This window comes from Myxocyprinus asiaticus, chromosome 22, assembly GCF_019703515.2.
Source record: "Myxocyprinus asiaticus isolate MX2 ecotype Aquarium Trade chromosome 22, UBuf_Myxa_2, whole genome shotgun sequence".
Taxonomy (NCBI): domain Eukaryota; kingdom Metazoa; phylum Chordata; class Actinopteri; order Cypriniformes; family Catostomidae; genus Myxocyprinus; species Myxocyprinus asiaticus.
The window spans coordinates 14589599-14606444 of record NC_059365.1 but is presented as its reverse complement, the minus strand read 5'-3'; the positions used below and the strand labels follow the sequence as shown (position 1 = coordinate 14606444).

Here is a 16846-nt window from a genome sequence, read left to right as displayed (position 1 = left end):
CACAAACGCTGAATCTCGGCTCTCAGGCGAGTTGGCAACAGTCTACCTGTCATCAGAAGACTACCTTTGAGCGAGACGAACAAAAATTTAAATTTTGACAATGAAAAGAGGGGGTCGACATCATCTGAAGTCAGTGGACAGGCCTACCATTCATAATTTCAAAGACAGCACAAAGCCAGTACATGCAAGCTCTGGATGGGTTCAATTCTTCTTCTCTAAAGCCTATTGGTCTGCACATTCCTCTCATCATATCTTGTTAAAATGAATGACAATCAGTGCATCATCTCAGCCTCTGAGACAAAGTCGCTACTGTACCTTCCATTTTAGGCTTGAAACATCTGACATACATCGCAAGCATGCAGTTCTCTTATGCGGCATGTCATTTTCTGGCACTGCAGAAAATACCTTTGAGCTTGTGCATGAATACCAATTAAGACATTTTCAAATGAGACAGCTTAGGCATAGCAAATCTTCTTTCTCTGCCTCTTCCATCTCTTGCCATATCACTTCTGACATTTTTGACAGCAATTACTATTATTATCTAATGTCATATATACAGTTTATATATCATATCGTATGCACTGTATTGTTGCCTTTTTGTTGGATTGTTTCTCCTATATGCTTTGAGTTTCCTGCATGTAAACAAACTTCAAAGTGTTTTATTTTTTTGAAGAGTTACAGACAAAATATTCAGTATTCAAAGGAAATAAAATAAAGGATTTTAAATTTGTTTGTTTTTTTTTTTGCATGCTTGCTTGCTTGTCCAATGTGTAGTCCTTTAGGTTCTTTTCATCTCTTTGCAAGACTATGTATATATCTTTTTTAGACCTTTCCCTCAACTTCCATACCAATCATTAAAAGTATTGTGTGGGTAGTAGACGGATAACAGTGTTTCCCTAGGATTTTTTTGAGCAGCGGTGCTGTTGTGCGCACGTCCACGAGCCCGCAACGCTGGACCCGCATTTACACGCATCAGTGGAGAATAGTTTAAAACGACCATAGAATCATTATAGATGGGTTACTTATGTTCGCCTTGTCATGTGTGTGTTTATTTACTGGGAGCTTTTGACCACTGAAGGCCAGATAGCTGTAGTAATAACTGCCAAATAATGAAATGCCTCAATGCATTTTGCATTTTTAAACATAATAATAATTGGTGTTTCGTTTTTACATCATTTAAGCTAACCAACTAAAATTAATTCAGAGTATTGTCATTTTCTATAATGAAAATGTATACATTTATAAAAAAAATAACCGAAATCGGTTGAAGAATACTGCCAAACCATATATTATTGTAAATATCTATTTATTGGCAGTACATTTCATCTGTCCTAATCATTCCTTTTTGTTCTCCAATTATTAACAAAAATGATAGAACATGAATTAATCATTTCACAACTTCTATGGTTTAAAGATATATCAAACACCACAAAAACCTCTTAATACAAAAAATGTCACAAGTGGAGTGAATAAACTCTAGATGATTTTTCTCTGGCTGTCATTCAGAATTATTCACTGATTCATTCAGTGACATTTTTTGTAAATCACACCTTAACCAATAGGTCTTTTATGAGTCGTTCACACCCGAAACAAGTCTAATTATGCTTTGTGTAAACAAAGCATAGCTGTCGTTGTAATTATAAAAATAACTATAAGTGATTTGATTACATCCTTAAGTCACTGCAATGTCATCAGAACTTTTATTAATAATTCATCCAGCCACTTTCTCTCCTTGTTGAATGATATTACTGAAGTAAACGAATGACATACCTGCTCCTCTCCTTCAGTCGGTCAACAACAGATCCTGATATTTTCTCATTCAGTGAATGAGCGCACACGTTCAGTAAGTCAAACCATTGATATTCTCATTTACAGCCCGCACTCTATTGGCTTGCATTATAGTCAGTCTTTTCAGGCATGATAAGCAACCAAAGCAGTCTTGCCCTTCAAACTAGATCTTATTGGCATCAAAAGGGAGAGACGTCAGTAAACGAGAAATATGAGTCTGTGTATGGAGGTGAACGAGAACGATTCGTTCACTTAAAAGATTCTTTCAAAAAGACAGATTAATTCATGGATGAAACATCACTACTGCACTACACAGTGTAGAAAGCGTGCAGCTGACTGGGGCTAGTAAGTGTTTAATTGCTTCAAGAATATTAATGAACCATGTGAAATTTCAGCAGCAACACTAATAATTAATTTCAGAATTTTCAGGGGAAACACTGCATAATGATGAATATTCAGAAATATTCCGATTTGAGGTTAAAATTAATATGACCTATATCTTAGGTCCTTTTCTTAGCTCCTTTAATTTTATTTTTTCAGAATTTTAATAACCTTTTTGCCTTAAGTTAATTTTTAATGGTCCTATGGTGTGACAAATTAATTTTTGAAAGTTCCTATATTTATTTAGTCTCTCAATTAAGTTCAAATACAGAAAAAGGAGCTTTCTTTCCTTAAATGTGTTGAAGTATGTACAACCTTAGTTTTCTGTCTTTCATTTCATGATTCAGGGACCTTAAAATTGCAAATCCCTTGATGACAGTAGCTCTCTAGTGTTTTAGATTATGGATGCCAAAAAGAAACACCAAAGCATCCAAGCTCTGACTCTTACAGTGTTTTTCGCAAATCACGTAGTGTGGTTTGTCAGTGTGAGTAGCAAGGGGTGGAGAGATTTTTTTTCTTTATTTTTTTTCTTTATTTTTTTATGTATATATAGTTTCCTCATATTTCATCAGCCTGGCCTAATAATTATGCAGCATTATTATCTCAATTATTTGCCCTTGACCTAGTTAATGCAGGTTGACATTTATTGTTCAGAGCAGGGATAGAGAGCTGGCCTTTGATTTTTTATTTATTTATTTCAGATTTTGCACTTAACAAGTTATAAGACTAGAAGTGCAACAGCACCATCTGCTGTAAACACACTTATTCATGCACATCAGAATGTGAAGCCATGTTCTTAAAGGATAGTTTTCCCAAAAATTACAATTCTGTCATCATTTACTCATTTATTGTATCAGTCAGGCTGTCTTGTTATACTGAATTCTTATTAAAGCTTTGCAACCAGTATGAGTAATTTGATGGTCCAGGTGAAATTGACAGGAGTGTAGATTATTTTTATGTTAGTTCCAAGAAAATCATATTTGCTATTTTAAAGCTAAATTGAATGAGAGTGGGCTTAACATTTTGTGACAGTTTATTATTAAAAATCTTGTTTTACAGTTTTGAAAGCTATAATAAATGTCTTCATAATTAGAAAGTTGTTAATAAAACAGACGAAGCTTGAAATACTGTGAGTGGGCATATATTTATTTATATACTATCTTTCTTCCATTCCAAAGTCTTGGCATTGATTTCTCAGCTCCAGGTTGGATGAAGTAGACATGACTTTCTGTGAAGGCATGAACTGTAGGTCAGGTAATTTCACAAGCCTTTTCAGATATTGCCATTTCCAACATCTGGAGGGATTGAAACAACACCTGCACTCTTTTTGCCCTTTTACACTCTCTCCCACCTGCTTTCTGATGTGCTATGGCAATTGCGTTGCATTTATAATACATTCTTATTCCTTTTGAAATGTCCAGGTTTTTTTTTTTTTTTGCTGCTGCTCTGATGGTGAACAAAGCATATAATTGCAATCTGTCCATTTTATTAGACTCAATCTTGCTATGGAAACCGCACTGTCCTTTTCCCATGACTTTCATCTTGTGACATTTCAGAGTATCAACAAATAACACATACGTTTATTAAAGGTTACAGTGCAACACTTCAAGTTCTTTTTTCTAGACTTGATCCTCCTTGGTGAACTTGAGTCTCTGGGTCTATTTGACTGAAGTGATATTGCCTCTTTTCATTTAGTATTGATTCAGTTATATATTTCGTGCAGAATTTAGATTAAATCTGTATAGATTTATCAATCGTTATATTAATCTTGCTGTTATTTTTATATTTTGACTTCTAATCCATAATGTTCAGTATTGTAAAAAAATAAAAATGTCCAGTATTGTTACCCATTCCATTCTACTATAAACAGAATGGGTAACATATTGATAATATGTTGCAGATGACATGGTTAATGTGTGTGATTTGTAATAGTGAGCAACCTGAGTCAGTGTTATGATTCTGACAAAGTTTCAAATGGGAAGAGAATGGAGTATTTTATTTGTTTCATATGTCAAGCAAGGGGTTAAAATACATCTACTAGGCACTACAGCTGAGGCAATATAAACATACAAACTTTCAGCTCTGGTTATTCAAACCTGTTGTATAGGACGCAACCACTTGAGGTCAGTATTGAGCAACTTTCTATATACGTAAATACAGTGTCCTCCATAAGTATTGGGACAGTGAGATGCTTTTCATAATTTTGGCTCTGTATACCACTAAAATGGATTTGAAATTAAGCAATGAATATGTGATTGAAGTACAGACAGTCAGCTTTAATTTGAAGGGATTTACATCCAAATTGAGTGAACAGTTTAGCAATTACAGAACGTTATATACACAGACCAAAAGTAATGGGACAAACTAACTTAATCATAAATTAAATTATTATTCTTAATACATGATTGAAAATAATTTGCAGTGAAAGACTGTCTGAAGTCCCATGGACATCACCAAATTCTGAGTTTCATCCCTAGTGAAGCAGACAAACTGGCTAATCCAAACGCCTGCTAGCTGCCTTGAGACGTCACACAGGTCACATAAACTACAACACATAGAGACTGTATCACCTAGATATCATATAGAGACTGTGTGTGTTCCCCAAACTACCAAACACAAAACTCTCACTAAATTATTGATAAAAAATTTGATTACGGTAAAACTTGAAAATAACAAAAAATTTAAGATAAACATATATAAAGGTAGGGCTACTAAACATTAGATCGCTTTCAACCAAAGCACTAATTGTAAATTAAATTATTACAGATTATAGTTTGGATGTGCTCTGTTTGAATGAAACCTGGCCTAAACCAGATGAATATATTGGTTTAAATTAATCTACTCCCCATGTTATTGTTATAAACATGAGCCTCATCTGAATGGGCGAGGAGGAGGTGTTGCTACAATTTACTGTGAAGTTTTTGGTGTTACTCAGAGGACAGGATATAAGTTTAAGTCTTTTGAACTAATAATGCTTAATATGACACCGTCAGATACAAATAAAATATCTCTGTCATATTTTGCCCTTGCTACAGTATATAGATCACCCAGGCTGTATTCTGATTTCCTTGGTGAATTTGCAAATTTTTTGTCAGATCTAGTAGTTACTGTGGATAGTGCTTTAATTGTTAGTGACTTCAACATTCACATAGACAATGAAAATGACACATTGTGATTAGCATTTATTGAAATTCTCAACTCTCTTGGAATCAGAGAAAATGTGACAGGACCAATACATCACAATAATCATACGCTAGATTTAATTCATTCATATGGAGTTGATGTTGATACTATAGAAATTCTGCCACAGAGCGATGACTTCTCAGATCATTACCTCGTGTCTTGTATGCTTTGATCATCTAATGTTACTCAGTCTACACCACACTATTGTTCAGATAGAACTATTCTTTCGACCACTGAAGATAGCTTCACAAATAATCTTCCAGATCTATCTTATATACTCAGTAAGCCACAAAGTCTAGAAGAACTTGATGTAATAACAGAAAATTTAAATACAGTCTTCTCTAGCACTCTTGATAATGTCGCCCCCCTTCGATTAAAGCAAATTAATGAAAAAAGCCCCATACCATGGTACAATGATCACACTCATGCTCTCAAGAAAGCAGATTGAAAATGGAGTGCCAGTGGAAGAATTAGAGGTATTTCGCAGTGCATGGAAAGATAGTGTCTGTAGCTACAGACAGTCAGTAAAAGCTGCCAGGTCAGCATATTTTAGCAAACTTATAGAAAATAACCACAAAAATCCTAGGTGTTTATTCAGTACTGTGGCTAAATTGGTTAGGAATAAAGCCTCAACTGAACCAGATATTCTGTCGTAGCACAATAGTAATGACTTCATGAATTTCTTTACTGATAAAATTGAAATAATTAGAAATTAAAATTGGAATTATGCAATCGTCTGTCACAGTATCTCAGAAAACAGTGTCTCATAATTTTTCTCACTAGCAGCTTCAATCCTTTGCTATCATAGGTCATGATAAAGCTAACAAAACTTATCAAAACATCAAAAGCCACAACATGTATGTTAGATCCAATACCAACTAAGCTCTTAAAAGAAGCATTCCCTGTAATCTCATAACCTCTTTGTAATATTATTAACTCCTCACTATCCTTAGGACATGTCCCAAGAAACTTTAAAAAGGCAGTTATCAAACCGCTTATTAAGAAGATACAGCTTAATCCTGGAGAATTGGCAAATTATAGATCGATTTCAAATCTCCCATTTATGTCAAAAATACTAGAAAAGGTAGTGTCCTCCCAACTATGTTCATTTCTACAGTGAAATAGTATATATGAACAATTTCGGTCTGGATTTAGGCCCCACCACAGTACAGAGACGGAACTTATCAGAGTTACAATTGACTTGCTCATATCATCTGATCGTGGCTGTATTTCTCTTCTAGTGCTTTTAGATCTTAGTGCTGCCTTTGACACCATAGATCACGACATTCTCTTGAATAGGCTTGAGAATTATGTTGGCATTTGTGGACTTGTATTAGAATAGTTAAGGTCCTATTTAGCAGACTGCTACCACTTTGTCTATGTAAATGAGGAATTGTCAAATCAAACAAAAAATAAGTATGGAGTGCCACAGGGATCAGTTTTAGAGCCTCTGCTTTGCTCCTTATATATGCTTCCCCTGGGAGATATTATCAGGAATCGTGGAAAAAGTTTCCAGTATTATGCCGACGATACCCAACTATTCTTCAAAACCTGACAAAATTTCAAAATTCTCCAAATTATCAGTGTTTCAATTAAATCAAAGATTGGATGGCCAGAAATTTCCTTCTACTCATTTCCAACAAAACAGAGGTACTAATTATTGGACCAAAAACCTAAAAAAAATAAGCCACTAAAATATAATTTGACTCTTGATGGATGTACTGTTACTTCATCTTCTACAGTGAAGTATAGTATAGGTGTTAATCTAAATAAGTATAGGTGTTATATTTGATACCAATCTGTCCTTTGAAAATCAAATTTCCAGTGTTTGTAAAACAGCATTCTTCCACCTCAGAAATATTGCTAAGTTACGACACATACTCTGTTGCTGATGCCAAAAAACTAATTCATGTGTTCATGACCTCAAGACTAGATTATTGTAATGCATTACTGGGAGGATGTCCAGCAAGTTCAATAAATATACTTCAATTGGTTCAAAATGCAGCAGCCAGAGTGCTGACCAGAACAAAGAAATAATGATCACATTAGCCCCATTTTATCGTCGTTACATTGGCTACATGTTAAATTTCATATTAATTTAAAATTTTTGTTAACTACATACAAAGCTTAGAATGGTCTAGCTCCGCAGAACTTAAGTGACCTTCTACCATGCTATATTCCATGATCGCAAAATTCTGGCCTGTTAATAGTTCCTAGAATATAAAAAAAAAAAAAAAAAAGGAGGTAGATCCTTTTCCTATTTGGCTTCTAAACTATGGAATAGTCTCCCTAAGAGATGTTCTTGATGCAGACACACTCACTGAGTTTAAGTCTAGAGCAGTGTTTCCCAAACCAAATAATTTTACATTCACACGCAGTAATTTTCACTCACATTTGCTCGAATGCCAGAGACTTGTTTTTACATTGCATGATGATTTTTCAGCAAATGAGCTCAAACTTGCTAACAGTGTCAAATGTGACATAAAAAAGCACCTTGAGCTGACCGCGCAATAACACAGATACATACCCACAATGCTCGAATTCAGCAATGATGCGCAATTCCAGGCACAGAACCGAACACTAATCTTGCATACCGCGACGCGATGAGGGGGGAGTTTTAAAGTTATGCAGTTATATCATATCCAGCATACCCATCTCAATCGGTAAGCCATTTATTCAGTATGTATATGATTAATATAATATATGTACAAAACATGTAAAAATATAACGTTTAATATAAGGGAGTTGTTTAACAAAGATAATTGTGTTAAACAGACATATTTTCAAATTACCTTGTGTGAATTTTAGCTATGCGTTAGAGAGGGGGTAAGCAAAAGGATGTTGAATGTTTGAAGGGGTACGCCACTGTAAAAAGTTTGGGAACCACTGGTCTAGACGAAAGCTCATTTATTTAGCCAGGCATACACCTAATTTATCCATCAACTCACAATTAGGCTGCTTTAGTTAGGTCTGCCAGAACCAGAAATATTTATCATGATCTATAACTCTGCAAAAAATTGAATGGCATCTACGCTAATATTATTCTATTTATATCCCTGTCTCAACATCGGGATTCCTATCCCAAGGTTACCAGAGCCATCCAGATCCAGCTCCGTTCCTGCTTGGTGTCGGACTCCACTGCTATGTGTCTCTGAGTGATGACAACTGAATGTAGCCGGTGCTAGCCAGACATCACTTCAGTCAATTACGATGGACTCCAGAGGATGAACTGATGCCAACTCCAACCATAAGACATGGGATACTTCATATGCCACTGCCTGAACCTTGGACTTAGAATAGACCTCACCGAAATGACCTGCTGGTTGAACTGCGATGCACCTCACTCATGTCTGCCTGCATCACCTTGGTCTAATGATGGACTACACTCCTGAAATGGAATACATAGACTATCAATTAATTGCCAACAAAAGCCTTCATCAGCCAACTAACAAAGGACAATCCATCTATGTAAACTTCTGCAGTTAATCCAGGATGAACTTCAAAGACATTAGTCATTAATCTTACAGTTCATACAAAATATTTGTTTAAACACTTTTAAGTTTACTATTCCATGACTTGCACTGTACATAAAAGTAATATTGGCATTATATTCATGCTGATAGCCAGAGGGGAACTGGCCCCCACAGTGAGCCTGATTTCTCCCAAGGTTATTTTTCTCCATTAACCAACATCTTATGGAGTTTAGTGTTCCTTGCCACAGTCGCCTTCAGCTTGCTCACTGGGGTTCTAAATACAATTATTATTTAATTATTTATTTTTATACAAAATGTACAATCATATTTAATCAAACTACACAAGGATGACTCTAAGACTTTATAGATATTAGTTTCATTTTCTGTCAATGCATGATTTTCTGTAAAGTTTCAAAATGTTTTGAAAAGCACTATACAAATGAAAATGACTTGATTCTTTGCCAGGATTTTACTGCAGCTGTCTTAAATTGCTGCTTGTCTTTCTGCTTTCAGTTTTGTCTTTAGCAAGTGAAATGCATGTTCATTTGGGTTGAGATTAGGTGACTGGCTCATGACTTTCAGCCTGATGATGGCCAGCTTTGACAGCATTGACACCTCTATAGACCTCATAATGACAGTTTACAGCATCAGCTTCCAAATGCAAATTACAAGTTTTGAATCAGCTCCAGACCTTTTAAACGCTTAATTTCTAATGAAATAACCTAGGAACAGTCCACACCTGGCCATGAAACAGCTTCTCAGTTGATTGCCCCATTACTTTTGAGCCCCTGAAATTGGGGGTCTGTGTATGAAACGTGCTGTAATTCCTAAACCGTTCATCCAGTTAAATAACTTCAAATTAAAGCTGACAGTCTGCACTTCAGTAACATATTGATTGCTTCATTTAAAATTAACTGTGGTGGTATACAGGGCCAACATTATGAAAAGTATCTCTGTCCCAATACTACATATTTTTTTAAAGAATTGAAATTAAAAGGAAATGAAACAGCACATACACATAAATAGCACATAAATACTCAGAAAGAGAATAACTTTTTATTTCTTAGTTTCATTTGCATGCCATATAAAACAATGAACATTTTTACTGTTTTAGTGAAAGCATTTCTGTATTAAAAATGTCACACTAGTAAACTTATTCTTGATGAGCATGTTACATTCCAGTTGAGTCTCTTCAATAAATCATTTATGTTATGGTAAAAAATAAAAATAATAATAATAATAATTAAAAAAATTGAATTTATATAAGACAAATGTCACCAGGTCTGATTTTGACAGCATGGTTAAAATATTAAAGAATGGCATTCAAATATATTGAAGTAGCATGCCAAAAAGTTATGATAATAAATTACATTGGACCAGTAACTATATACAATACAAAACCTTTACATAATGGAGAAATATCAATATGATATATTAGTATATTTTCTATTGTAAACCTTATTACCATTAAAAGTCATTAGTTACAAACAAGTGCTAATTACTTTGGTGTTTTTTTCTTTATTTGTTTTTCTTGTACTTTCAGAGACAATTTTCTTACAAGTACTTTCGTGCTGAACCTAGTCTCAGACAAAATGTGTATTCAGATGAGAATTGTTCATGAGTGTCCACAAACATTTTGAGTAAGCAAACACAGTGTTTTGTTGCAAGCTTACATCTGGAAGTATTCACAGTGGTCTTTTAAGATTGTTTATCTAAGATCAAAATATATTTTACATGAAATGCCACAAGTAAACAAGTATGCTGTTGTCTTTACAATACAACTGATTTCAATTATCTGAAAGATAATGTCAAAATGCATGATGTTAACAATATATAAATAATAGAATGATATATTTGGAGAAATGTCAAATTCTTTTCTCTCAATATAAAATGTCGAATTCTCATATAATTTTACTACAGTTAAAAACCTTAAGCATTATTTTTCTTTTTTATATATACTTTTTCTAGTCTGTAGTAGTGAGATATCGGAGCAAAAACAGAATGAACAGCACACCACTGTCTAAATGAATGATCCCAATGTTGACATCAGCTTTGATTAACTATATGTATTTGCTATTGAAAGAGCATTCCAAGTGTTGATATCACAGGCCTCTTTTTGCCCTGCTGTGAGTGCTATGAGAGCACAGCTCAGGGAATCAGAGCTTTCAAGGTATTTTCACGACCACTACACATGCCCCGGCCCTCCCAATGTTTAGAGGGACCTCCTGGAATAACAAGAGACAGAGGTTAATGACGAGTGTCCGACCACAGCAAATTCCCTCCTCCGCACTGCTCACAGTCACACTCAGTCTGTAGTACCTGTTTTGAAATAGTCTACTGCACCATATCATGTTGTGAAAGAGAGAGCAAAAGGGAGCAATTGGAAGCTTAGACAGAAAGCAAAATAGATGTGAATAGAGTGTTTGTAATTCAGGCTGGCTGTGGAAAAAGTGGTTAACCTCATGGCGCTCAGTGCCATTGTGACACAGTGGAAAAGAAATGAATGGCAGGAAATACTTGCAGTTCCTCTCCACAGTCATACGTCATGCAAGCATTCAAGCAACATAAACAAAGCTCACAGCTTTGACACTTATTCAACATTCTAAAACATTTATTGGTGCAATTTTTCTCATTGACCTGTGCAAACAAAACAAAAAAATCAACAATAGAATTAAGGTAAACGGCAATAAAATGGGGGAGTAATTATAACATTTTTTATTTATTTTTTTTCATAATAACTCACCAGCTATTAAAAATGTAACTGTCATACTTTAGTATAAATGTGTGCCAATAGTAATAGTACCAAAATATTTACATTGAGAGTGACTAGATCACAGTATTGAATTTGAAACAAGAAGTCAGTTACATTTCCCCCCTATTAGGGGGAGCCATTGTAAGACTAACAAATATATACAGGTGCATCTCAATAAATTAGAATGTCATGGAAAAGTTCATTTATTTCAGTAATTCAACTCAAATTGTGAAACTCATGTATTAAATAAATTCAGCGCACACAGACTGAAGTAGTTTAAGTCTTTGGTTCTTTTAATTGTGATGATTTTGGCTCACATTTAACAAAAACCCACCAATTCACTATCTCAAAAAATTAGAATACATCATAAGACCAATAAAAAAAACATTTTTAGTGAATTGTTGGCCTTCTGGAAAGTATGTTCATTTACTGTATATGTACTCAATACTTGGTAGGGGCTCCTTTTGCTTTAATTACTGCCTCAATTCGGCGTGGCATGGAGGTGATCAGTTTGTGGCACTGCTGAGGTGGTATGGAAGCCCAGGTTTCTTTGACAGTGGCCTTCAGCTCATCTGCATTTTTTGGTCTCTTGTTTCTCATTTTCCTCTTGACAATACCCCATAGATTCTCTATGGGGTTCAGGTCTGGTGAGTTTGCTGGCCAGTCAAGCACACCAACACCATGGTCATTTAACCAACTTTTGGTGCTTTTGGCAGTGTGGGCAGGTGCCAAATCCTGCTGGAAAATGAAATCAGCATCTTTAAAAAGCTGGTCAGCAGAAGGAAGCATGAAGTGCTCCAAAATTTCTTGGTAAATGGGTGCAGTGACTTTGGTTTTCAAAAAACACAATGGACCAACACCAGCAGATGACATTGCACTCCAAATCATCACAGACTGTGGAAACTTAACACTGGACTTCAAGCAACTTGGGCTATGAGCTTCTCCACGCTTCCTCCAGACTCTAGGACCTTGGTTTCCAAATGAAATACAAAACTTGCTCTCATCTGAAAAGAGGACTTTGGACCACTGGGCAACAGTCCAGTTCTTCTTCTCCTTAGCCCAGGTAAGACGCCTCTGACGTTGTCTGTGGTTCAGGAGTGGCTTAACAAGAGGAATACGACAACTGTAGCCAAATTCCTTGACACGTCTGTGTGTCAGTCCATTCCTTGTGAAGTTCACCCAAATTCTTGAATCGATTTTGCTTGACAATTCTCACAAGGCTGTGGTTCTCTCGGTTGGTTGTGCATCTTTTTCTTCCACACTTTTTCCTTCCACTCAACTTTCTGTTAACATGCTTGAATACAGCACTCTGTGAACAGCCAGCTTCTTTGGCAATGAATGTTTGTGGCTTACCCTCCTTGTGAAGGGTGTCAATGATTGTCGTCTGGACAACTGTCAGATCAGCAGTCTTCCCCATGATTGTGTAGCCTAGTGAACCAAACTGAGAGACCATTTTGAAGGCTCAGGAAACCTTTGCAGGTGTTTTGAGTTGATTAGCTGATTGGGATGTCACCATATTCTAATTTTTTGAGATAGTGAATTGGTGGGTTTTTGTTAAATGTGAGCCAAAATCATCACAATTAAAAGAACCACAGACTTAAACTACTTCAGTCTGTGTGCATTGAATTTATTTAATACACGAGTTTCACAATTTGAGTTGTATTACTGAAATAAATGAACTTTTCCACGACATTCTAATTTATTGAGATGCACCTGTATATTAACCCACTGTATCTCAAATACAGAACACCTCAAAATAATAATATCATTAATACTTATTAATATTACTGAACAGTTTTGCCTTTCATATAGTACTAATTATTTCATCTTATTTGTATGTTATGGTTTTTCAATACATTTAATTAACAATAACATGCTCAATTAACTCAAATCATAAGACAAACAGAAATTAAAATAAAATAATTTAAGAATAGATATAAATGTATATATATTCATATAGGTGTGTGTGTGTGTGTGTGTGTGTGTGTGTGTGTGTGTGTGTGTGTGTGTGTGCGCGTGTCATATATATAAACTCAGCAAAAAAAGAAACGCCCCTTTTTCAGGACACAAATCCAAATAACTTTAAAGATCTTTAATGTAAAGGGTTTAAACAATGTTTTCCATGCTTGTTCAAAGAACCATAAACAATTAATGAACATGCACCTGTGGAACGGTCATTAAGACACTAACAGCTTACAGACGGTAGGCAATTAAGGTCACAGTTATAAAAACCTAGGACACTAAAGAGACATTTCTACTGACTGAAAAACACCAAAAGAAAGATGTCCAGGGTCCCTGCTCATCTGCATGAACGTGCCTTAAGCATGCTGCATGGAGGCATGAGGACTGCAGATGTGGCCAGGGCAATAAATTGCAATGACGCCTAAGACAGTGCTACAGGGAGACAGGAAAGACAGCTGATCATCCTCGCAGTGGCAGACCACATGTAACAACACCTGCACAGGATCGGTACATCCGAATATCACACCTGCGGGACAGGTACAGGATGGCAACAACAACTGCCCGAGTTACACCAGGAACGCACAATCCCTCCATTAGTGCTCAGACATCACCAGCAACAATGTCGCTTATTGGTACAAACCCACCTTCGCTGGACCAGACAGGACTGGCAAAAAGTGTTCTTCACTGACGAGTCACGGGTTTGTCTCACCAGGGGTGATGGTCGGACTTGCATTTATCATCGAAGGAATGAGCGTTACACTGAGGCCTGTACTCTGGAGCGGGATCGATTTGGAGGTGGAGGGTCCGTCATGGTCTGGGGCTGTGTCACAGCATCTTCGGACTGAGCTTGTTGTAATAGCTGGCAATCTCAGCGCTGTGCGTTACAGGGAAGACATCCTCCTCCCTCATGTGGTACCCTTCCTGCAGGCTCATCCTGACATGACTCCAGCATGACAATGCCACCAGCCATACTGCTCGTTCTGTGCATGATTTCCTGCAAGACAGGAATGTCAGTGTTCTGCCATGGCCAGCGAAGAGCCCTGATCTCAATCCCATTGAGCACGTCTGGGACCTGTTGGATCGGAGGGTGAGGGCTAGGGCCATTCCTCCCAGAAATGTCCGGGAACTTTCAAGTGCCTTGGTGGTAGAGTGGGGTAACATCTCACAGCAAGAACTGGCAAATCTGGTGCAGTCCATGAGGAGGAGATGCACTGCAGTACTTAATGCAGCTGGTGGCCACACCAGATACTGACTGTTACTTTTGATGTTGACCCCCCCCCCCCCCCCCCATGTTCAGGGACACATAATTCCATTTCTGTTACTCACATGTCTGTGAAACTTGTTCAGTTTATGTCTTAGTTGTTGAATCTTTTAATGTTCATACAAATATTTACACGTTAAGTTTGCTGAAAATAAAAGCAGTTGAAAGTGAGAGGAAGTTTCTTTTTTTGCTGAGTTTATATATATATATATATATACACACACACTTACATTTATATCAAAACATAGGTACATATTTACAGTCATTTTAATCAAAAGTACACTTGTATTTCCATCTACTTTGTCATGCTTTTGTTGGGTATATAACTTGTGCACTCTGTTTTGTATCTAATGTAACTATAATGTTTAAGTAATGGAACATGATATTTTTAAATTATGTATTTCTAATTTTATGCATTTCTAGCTGTCATGAATAATGTGTGTTTAAAGCCAAAGTCTTATTAAAACGTATATTATAATTATTGAAATGAGTTAAATCCTTTTACTAAACTATATTTGATAAGCTGATAAGTCAAGAACAGTCTTGAACTGAATACTTTAATGACAATGTTCATCACATATTTTAAAGATTTAACCTCTCAATGTACAGTAGCTTATAATTTTTATTTCTAGTGTTACAATTTAACCAAACCTAACAGCCATGATAAAATCTTATGTGGTAGCTACAAGTGAAAGTGTTAGTATCTTTTAACCAACAACCTATAGATAAAATAGATACAAGTTTCAAAGGTATCAAAACATAAAAATAATAATAATAGGGGCCTGGGTAGCTCAGTGAGTAAAGACACTGACTACCACCCCTGGAGTCACGAGTTCGAATCCAGGGCGTGCTGAGTGACTCCAGCCAGGTCTCCTAAGCAACAAAATTGACCCGATTGCTAGAGAGGGTAGAGTCACATGGGGTAACCTCCTCGTGGTCACTATAATGTGGATCTCATTCTCGGTGGGGCGCATGGTGAGTTGTGCGTGGATGCCACGGAGAATAGCTTGAAGCCTCCATACGCGCTATGTCTCCGCAGTAACACGCTCAACAAGCCACGTGATAAGATGCGTGGATTGACAGTCTCAGACACGGAGGCAAATGAGATTCGTCCTCCGCCACCCAGATTGAGGCAATTCACTATGCCACCACAGGGACTTAGAGCGCATTGGGAATTGGGCATTCCAAATTGGGGAGAAAAGAGGAAAAAAATAATAAAAATAATAATTTTTATGCCTCAAAATCAGTTTTTTGTTTCAAAAGCTAAAAATTTGCAGAGAGAAAACTGTATTGATCATGTGTCAAATAATTGTAAATAACATGTTTGTGATTGAAGGAATTTTTTGTGTTACAAATGCCCCTGGTCTCTCCAACTAAAACGCAGTATGATATGATAAGTGCATTGGCACTTACCTCAGTCCATTCATTGTTTTGTGCATCATAGGACTCGACACTATTTAAGTAGGTCTGGCCGTCGTACCCTCCGACTGCATATAACCTGTCTCCCAGCAGACACACCCCCACTGCATCCCGGGGGACGCTCAGGGATGACACTGTGGTCCATGTGTCTGTTTTGGGGTCATACCTGTAAAAGCAGTACAGAGCATAAGAGACACAGTACTGCAAACTTTGCTTACAACAGGGCTGTTTCTGAGAATATGGGGGCCCTAAACAAATTCCTAAATTATGGCGAGAGCTTTTCTCAGAACTCCACTTCTTTTATTTTTATTTATTGTATCTTTTTCAACATTTTAAATGTTAAAATTAAATGAATTATTTTTTCAGTTTTCCTTCAATTCACACAGGTGTCCTGGCAAAATATAAAGCATATTCCACAAAGTTTGACAACCTGAGTGTCTGAGTACTTTTATGTTTTAAATTTGAACAGAATAACTATTATGTATAATCTGAAAGCTAATAAACTAATAAACCTCTTTCTGTGAAATGTTTTGCTTGAAAAGTGTGTTTGTGCTATATTTCATCAAAATAAATTCCACTTGGTTTGATATCTCCCCCTTTTTTGTCATATTATGTCAAAGATATTCA

At 36.3% G+C, this 16846-nt stretch overlaps 1 protein-coding gene across 2 annotated transcripts in view; it reads right to left on the bottom strand.

Moving 5' to 3' along the window:
• Positions 1-9862: 9862 nt before the first annotated feature.
• The window catches only part of klhl4 (kelch-like family member 4), a 71081-nt gene continuing 64097 nt past the window's right edge, over positions 9863-16846 (bottom strand). For both annotated transcript variants that reach the window (XM_051649163.1, XM_051649162.1), the window contains exons 10-11: positions 16214-16385; positions 9863-11050 (exon numbers count right to left, since the gene is read on the bottom strand). In XM_051649163.1, the coding sequence (XP_051505123.1) occupies positions 10991-11050; positions 16214-16385 (232 nt within the window). In that variant the 3' untranslated portion in view covers positions 9863-10990. The remainder of the gene's footprint in view (positions 11051-16213; positions 16386-16846) is intronic.